Below are 8,522 nucleotides of genomic sequence, written 5' to 3' on the forward strand. Positions count from 1 at the left end.
TCTCCGATACATGTTATAACGACAGTGCTGGCTCTTTTTACCTCTCCAATAAAATGTTATAAAGACAGTGCTGGCTCTTTTACCTCTCCAATACATGTTATAAAGACAGTGCTGTCTCTTTTTACCTCTCTGATACATGTTATAACGACAGTGCTGGCTCTTTTTACCTCTCCTATACATGTTATAACAATAGTGCTGGCTCTTTACCTCTCCGATACATGTTACAGCTGTCAAGATATTGTTAGATATTGTAGTGTATAAATGTCAAAGATATATCTAGAAGTAGTATATGTCAAAGATATATCTAGAAGTAGTATCTCATAGATAGTCAATTATTGTAGGTAGAAGGCATGATCTTAGGGATCTAGTCTTGACTTTTTGTGTCTAGCTTTGTGTATATATTGTTGTAATCTGTCATTTGAAAGCATGAAGTGAAATACACTTGCATCATTAACATGGTATCAAAGCTCTCTTAATTGCAGCCACTTCTGGCATTTTTTTTCTTCTCTTTTCCATCCATCTCACTCATTCATTCTAGTCTTACTCATCACTCCTATAATTTTCAGCAACCAGAAAAGTTTCCATCATAAGCAGATCTTTTTGTCCACCTCCAATTGTCTGCACAACATCCATCACTTCAACATAGAACTGCACATCCTTGGTTTTCTGTAATCATTTCCTTTTCTGCTGGCTGGAAGACTGCATGCTTGATGTTACCATTCATAACATCCACACTCTCGTCTGGCCTTGAAGTTCCATAGCGGAATCCATTTGTGTGAGCCTCCAGAGTACCAGGAAGCTTTCTCCCGCGACCAGCAAATACTGGACGAATCCACAGATCTGACAGTTTGATTGGCTTAAATTTGGCTCCAGTAACTTGTAGTTTCTCTCCTGCGTTACTAAAGTTGCTCTCTCAGCTCTCTCCGATTCTCTAGAGACAACCTGCCTGCGGAGGGTTCTTATTTGTTGAACAACCTCAGTGATATGCCTTGGATCCTCTATTTCGAGTTCTTTTAACCAACCCTTTTCTTGGTACTTCATTTAGTTGTTGAAGCCATAATGATAGAGAAAGGTGAATCTCTAGTAACTGATGTCTCAGAGAAAATTGAATCTTCAAGTGATGTCAAATCGATGTTTTCCTCTATCTCAAGTTCTCCTGTTATTACTACCATGAAATTAGAAGGTAGTAATAATTACACACCATGGTCTTCATCTGTTGAGATGTGGTTTATGGGACAGGGATATGACGACCATTTAGTCAAAAATACTAGTGATATTGTTGCTAGTGAAAGGACTAAGTGGACTTGTATTGATGCTCAATTATGCAATCTCTTATGGAACTCTTTGGATCTTAAATTACTCAATCTATTTCAATCTTGTAAAACTTGCTATAAAGTTTGAACTAAAGCTAAGACCTTGTATACAAATGACATACAACGCATATACAAGGTTGTCGCAGACTTGGTCCAACTTCAGCAGAATAATCAAGATATGACGAGTTATTTAGGACAGATAGAAACCTTGAAAGATCAATTTGACTCTATCATGACACTTTCTGGAAGTGTCACCACACAAGAGCAACAAAGAGATAAGTTCTTTATGGTTCTAGCACTTCGATCTGATCTAAGTCTTATAAGGGATCAAATCTTGGCAAGCTCATCAATTCCTTCCTTAATCGACGTTTCAGCTCGATTATCACGTATTGGTTCAGAAACAAATGATACCAATAACGTCGAAACATCTGTATTAGCTGTGAAAAATGCAAATCCACAGGAACAAAATGTCTAGCAAAGGGGGAACAGTAGAAAATCAAGACCCTATTGCAACAAGCTAGGATATACTCGACAAATTTGTTGGAAATTGCATGGTCGACCACCACGTACTAACAATTGTAGTACAACTCACGTGGTTTAGACCCGTAAAGACACAGATGATCAACTTTCCAATCTTATTACTTTGTCTGGAGCAGATTTTAGTGATTACTTGCAGTATAAAGCGGCTACACGACATTCGGTTGTATCTGACACCCCGCAAACGGGTATTTCCTTTGCTTGTCTTACCAGGTCTTCACCCTCTTGCCAATGGATATTGGATTCTGGTGTATCTGACCATATCTCTGGTAATCAGAATCTTTTTTCAAATCTTATTCATTCCACAACCCTCACCGGAGTTACCCTTGCTAATGGATCACGAACTGCGGTAAAAGGAATAGGGGACGTGCAACTTCTTCCCTCTATTTTCTTAAACTCAGTTTTATTTGCTCCTGAATGTCCTTTTAGTTTGATTTCTGTTAGCAAATTAACCAAACACCTGAATTGTGGTCGCTTTACACCTGAATTGTGGTGTCATTTTTTTGGCCGACTCTGTTGTTGTACAGGACCAGAGAACGGGGAAGACGATAGAACAGGATATGAGTCACAGGGACTGTATCACATGTCCAAATCACCACCACCAGCCTTCACTTCTGCTGCCCCAACTGATCTTCTCCACAACTGTTTTGGTCACCCGAGTCTAGCAAAACTTCAGAAATTAATTCCTAGATTTCCCAAAAGAGTCAATAACAGGGCCACACATATGTTTTAACATTGTTCATTCAGATATATGGGGTCCTAGTCGAGTTGTTTCAAGTTTAGGATTTCAGTGTTTCGTTACCTTTATTGATGATTTTTCTCATTGCACATGGGTATTTTTAATGAAAAATCATTCTGAATTATTCTTTATTTTTCAAAAATTCTATGCTGAGATAAACAATCAATTTGGTGTTTCAATCAAGGTATTACGCAGTGATAATGCCAAGGAGTACTTATCTTCTCCCTTTGTCAATTTTATGCCGTCTTGGGGAATCACTCATCAGACTTCTTGTGCATATACTCCTCAACAAAATGGAGTCACCGAACGTAAAAATAGGCATCTCATCGAGACTGCTCGAACTTTACTTATACACCATCACGCTCCTCTTCGTTTTTGGGGGATGCTGTTCTCACTGCGTGTTATTTGATCAATAGAATGCCCTCCACTGTGTTGCAACAACAAAGTCCTTACTCAAATTCTCTTCCTGGTCAAAATCCTTATCATCTACCTTTTAGAGTGTTTGGATGTAGTTGCTTTGTCTATGACCAAAGTACTCGGAATGACAAACTCCAATTGAAATCAATTAAGTGTATCTTTCTAGGATACTCTCGTCACCAAAAAGGTCACAAGTGCTATGATCCAAAATCGAATAAATATTTTATCAGTGCAAATGTGACATTTTTTGAAACATTTCCCTATTTTACACCAAGCACTACAAGCAGAAGTTTAATTTCTCAATTTTTATCGGTATCCATACTTCCTCTACAACAAATCAGTCTTCCAGACAACCCCCAAACTGCTCCTCTTCGTCCTTTTAAAGTGTACACACAACGTGCTTGTCCTCTTAACAATACTAATGATAGTACTACTCCTAGTTCAGATACACTGGTAGCTCCTGATGACTCATCTCATGCTCCTGCGTCACCTGCTCCAGTCATGCCTTCATCAGATGCAGTGACCTCACCAATCGCCATACGCAAAGGTATACGCACTACTTGAAATCAACAACCAAAGAGATATAACTGTTTAAAGCTATCATCGGTTTTCCCCATTATATGATACCTTTGTATCTACACTATTTAATGTACCTATACCAAAGACTATTAACGAAGCATTAGACCATCCAGGGTGGAGAGATACTATGATTGAAGAAATGAATGCTTTACGGACCAATAACACCTGGGAATTAGTCCAGTTACCGAAGGGGAAATCTACTATTGGAAGTCGATGGATCTATTACAGTAAAGGTGGGTTCGGATGGAACAGTTGATCGGCTGAAAGCTCGCCTTATTGCCAAAGGATATACCCAAATTTATGGTCTTGACTATGGTGACACGTTCTCTCCAGTTGCCAAAATTGCATCTGTCCGACTGCTTATATCCTTGGCAGCAATGCATCATTGATCGCTTCATCAACTAGACATTAAGAATACGTTTTTGCATGGCGAACTTACTGAGGAGGTTTATAGGGAGAAACCTCCTGGATTCATTGCTCAGGGGGAGTCAGACTTAGTTTGTCGTCTCAACCGCTCTTTATATGGCCTCAAGCAATCTCCGAGAGCATGGTTTGGCATATTTAGTTCTGTTGTCCAACAGTTTGGGATGTCTTAAAGTAAGGCAGATCACTCTGTATTCTATCGACACAATGGTCCAACAAAGAAAAATCTGGTCGTTTATGTTAACGACATTGTCATAACTGGAAATGATCTAGAAGGAATATCTCAGCTAAAGCAACATTTGTTCAGTCACTTTCAATCCAAAGATTTGGGGAGGTTAGTATTTTTTGGGAATTGAGGTAGCACAATCCAAAGCAAGTATTGTTATTTCACAAAGAAAATATGCTTTGGACATATTAGAGGAGTCATGCATGTTAAATTGCAAACCATTGACACTCACTATGGATCCAAACATGAAACTCGTCCCTGGATAGGGGGAACCATTGAAAGATCCTGGTAGATATGGTAGATATAAAAGACTGGTCTGTAAATTGAAATATCTCACTATTGCATGCCCTGATATTTCATTTGCAGCAAGCGTGGTTAGTCAGTTTCTCCAAGCTCCATGTAAAGATCATTGGGATGCAGTGATTCGCATCCTTAGATACATCAAAAAGGCCCTAGGACAAAGGATTGTTATATGAAAACAAAGGTCACACAGACATTGTTGGATATTCTGATGCGGATTGGGCAGGTTCCCCGTCTGATAGACTCTCCACTTCTGGTTATTGTATCATGATTGGAGGCAATTTAATTTCCTGGAAAAGTAAGAAGCAAGACGTTGTTGCCAGATCTAGTGCAGAGGCTGAATATCGAGTAATAGCCCTTGCTACATACGAGCTTATTTGGCTGAAACAACTTCTTCAAGAGTTAAAATGTGTTGAATTCAATCAGATGAAGCTTATATGTGACAATCAGGCTGCCAGTTTTTCATGAAAGAACAAAACATATAGAGGTGGATTGTCATTTTGTTAGGCAGAAGATTGAGTCCGGGTGCATTGCCACCAGCTTCGTCGGTTCAAATGACCAATTGACAGATATTCTTACTAAATCCCTTAGAGGAGCTCGGATTGAATACATTTGTGGCAAGCTTAGAGCATATAACATGCTCCAGCTTGAGGGGGAGTGTCAAGATATTGTTAGATATTGTAGTGTATAAATGTCAAAGATATATCTAGAAGTAGTATCTCATAGATAGTCAATTATTGTAGGTAGAAGGCATGATCTTAGGGATCTAGTCTTGACTTTTTGTGTCTAGCTTTGTGTATATATTGTTGTAATCTGTCATTTGAAAGCATGAAGTGAAATACACTTGCATCATTAACAATAACCAATGTTATTTCACGCAGGTAACACTGTTGAAGAGATATGAATCAGAGAGGAAAGCTGCAAACATTACATTGATGGCAATCCTAGATGGTTTTCAGAAGGCATATTCTATGGACTTCATGCCAATAAATGTACTCAGAGCTCTTGCATTCAATGGGGCACAATACATTTCTCCACTTAAAAGAAAGATCATTTCATATGCCTCTGGCTACCAGTTGTTTCTCCTCTTTTCTCATGATGTAACCTATTTTTCACACTCATCAAAAATGTCAATGGGTGCATGTGGATTCGTTCAAAGCTAGTATATTTTTGGAGAATCCGACACGGGTACGGCATCGAAAGTGAAGAGTCCGCGCAACTGCAACTTAGGATGTAACTTTAAGATTTTCACAATTAATTTTTGGTAGAAATGTCTTGGAACTTCTGTTTTTTGATATGAATAACGAGTTTCAATAATCATTTTTCACTCTGAATACGAGTATGAGTTACTCCCATTTCTTCTAGTTATTTGTCGTCCTAATACTTGTATTTTGGTACACCTTTTTCCTTAGTCATAAGATGGAGAGAAACCTAATAAATAAGGGTAGTTTAGTCAATTTAACTTGTAGTTAGTGCTTTTCCTAGGGAAGACTCCAAATAAAATGGTAACAGCTAATTGTAATTAAAGTAGAACTTAATGCATTTTTTTGAGTTTCATGTAGTAATTAATGTAATTCAATTAAATTAATAATAGAACTCATTATTCATTAATTACTTTATATAAAACAAGAAATGCAAGTTGAAATTGATATCTATTCCTGCAAGAAAAAATTAACTCTTATTAAACTGTTTGAGTAATTTTGCTGAATCTGTTTATTTTGAAATTTATTTTTGCAAAAAATTTTATTTGAAAAGTACCTTAGGTGGGAGAAATAATTTATGTTTGGTCAATTAATATTTGAACAAATTTTTAAAAAGTTCTTCAATTTTTTTTTTGGAGGGTAAGTACTTTTCAATTTTTTTTTTTATAGATTTTAGCTTCTGAAAATCAGATCTGATACTGCAAAAAAATACTTAAATGCTTGTAAAAGTTTGATCAAACACTTTATTTTAAAAAAACACTTTGACCTTTCAAAAACTAATTGAGCAGTTGGTTATCACTTCACTAGTTGCTATAAGAGAGGAAGAACACAGAATGAATCAGCAGTTTTTTAGCTGACAAAAGTGGAAGAACACGTGTCTATGCAAAAAAGTTGCATGTTTTTGTAAGCAAAAGTAGGAAAACACGTGTCTATGCAAAAGAGTTGTATGTCTTTGTAACCGAAAGCATGTGAAATGACAAGCTGGTTGTCCTTGTGAATGCGAAATGACGAGATTATCTTCATGATAAAATAAACTTGTTAGCACAAAGAGGAGCTTAACTTCCTCTTATAGAATAAGAAAAACTCAAACTCAAAACACTATCCATATTCAACCAAAATCAGCAATCAATTGTTCAAGGCAAAGATTTTTGAAATGCCTAATGATATCACCCTTCAAATTCTTCTAAAACTTCCTATCATATTGCTTTTACGGTTCAAATGCATCTGCAAATCATGGCGCTCTCTAATTGAAGATTCCCAATTCATCAAGCTTTACTGTAATTCGTCAAAAAAGGATGTGAATCGTCACAAAATCTTCATAACTGATGGTGAATATAACAACAATGACAACTATTTCTACTCCTTAGATGCTCCACTTCTACATGATTCTATGGCCTCTCTTATCGGGCCTCCAATTCCAGGAATAAATCAATTTAGTAGAGTAAGTTTTACTAGTTCTTCAATTAATGGTATACTTCTTATGATTTTTCCTTACGACTTTATCGTTTTGTGGAGTCCCACCATCAGAGCAAAAAGAAAATCCCTAGCCCAATTTCTAAAAAGAAAAAAAAGGAGAGGATACGATTTCCTGCTATTTATGGATTTGGCTATGTTTCCTTTACTGGCGATTATAAAATAGTTAGAGTAGGGAAAAAAGATATTTCAAATGACTATTATGAGGTTAATTCGTTTTCAACAAAAAGTTAATCGTGGAAATTGATTGACAAGTTTTCTCCGAATAACTTTTTTTTGGAAAGGGACATTGTTATCATAGACGTGATTATTTATTCGAGAGTGATGACGGATTTGTCTTCGTGTATGAATGAATCTATTATATTAAGTTTTTGTTTGAAGAAGGAACAATTTCTGCTAGTGTCATTTCCAGATCGGATTCAAAGGTTCCAAGATCCAATTTTGTATGTTTTAGAAGAAAATCTTTGTTTGACTAGGATACATAATTTAGCGAATCGCGATTTTGAAGTTTGGCATATGAAAAAAAGTGAATTAATGAACAACACATGAAGTAAGATCTTGACGATTCCATCGATGCATTGCGGATGTAGCTTGAGGCCCGTGAGCTTAATGAGAATTAATGGAGATATAATATTTCTAAGGTATAAAGGTTATTTCGAGGTCTATAATACAAAAAGAAACAAAAGTAGTTGAAGTTACTAGGCTTGAATTATCACTTTTCTTCAACTGGGTTGTACCATATGTAGAGCACTTGTTTTCTCCTAAACAGAAGCAGATTCAGGAGTACAAAAAGAGTCAAATTCGAAATAGTTAAAGTTGGGTTAGAGTTATCCGTTTTCTTCAATTGAGTTGTTTCATATGTAGAAAGTTTGTTTTCTCCTAAAAAAACACAAATTGAGGAGTTCAAGAAGACGAAGTTTGTTTTCTCCTAAACAGAAGCAGATTTAGGAGTTCAAGAAGATGTTGCACCAATATTAAATGAGAATACGAAGGTGATTTTGAAAGAATAAATCGAACTTATTTAAAACGCAAGAGGAGACACCAAACATGCTAGCTCGCGTGGAATTTGGGCAGTTACTTTTGTCATTTCATGTACTTTATCTTTTGTATCGACATTAGGAAACAATTGTTTCCAATTAACCAATTCTCCTTTGTATGTGTTGATCATCTTGTACCACTTAGAGGTCGTTTGGCCATAGATTGTTTTCACTTTTTTCTGAATTTTTTTTCACTTTATGGAGTTTATGGTGTTTGGCCATAGAAATTCCAAAATCATTTCAATTTTTTTTTGAAAAAAAGTGAAAACAACTTTT

The 8,522-nt window shown here is 36.4% G+C and overlaps 1 protein-coding gene and 1 pseudogene across 1 annotated transcript; both read left to right on the top strand.

The window, feature by feature from the left end:
* The window catches only part of LOC107864204, a 15,862-nt pseudogene extending 9,975 nt beyond the window's left edge, over window positions 1–5,887 (top strand).
* Window positions 5,888–6,637: 750 nt separating this feature from the next.
* On the top strand, window positions 6,638–8,023 carry LOC107866473 (putative F-box protein At3g16210). The gene is given in 3 exon segments (XM_047408138.1): window positions 6,638–7,259; window positions 7,262–7,880; window positions 7,882–8,023. Coding segments are annotated over 3 exon segments (1,131 nt in total). The 5' UTR covers window positions 6,638–6,889.
* The last annotated feature ends 499 nt before the right edge of the window (window positions 8,024–8,522 follow it).

The sequence above is a fragment of the Capsicum annuum genome, chromosome 3, assembly GCF_002878395.1.
Source record: "Capsicum annuum cultivar UCD-10X-F1 chromosome 3, UCD10Xv1.1, whole genome shotgun sequence".
Lineage (NCBI taxonomy): Eukaryota > Viridiplantae > Streptophyta > Magnoliopsida > Solanales > Solanaceae > Capsicum > Capsicum annuum.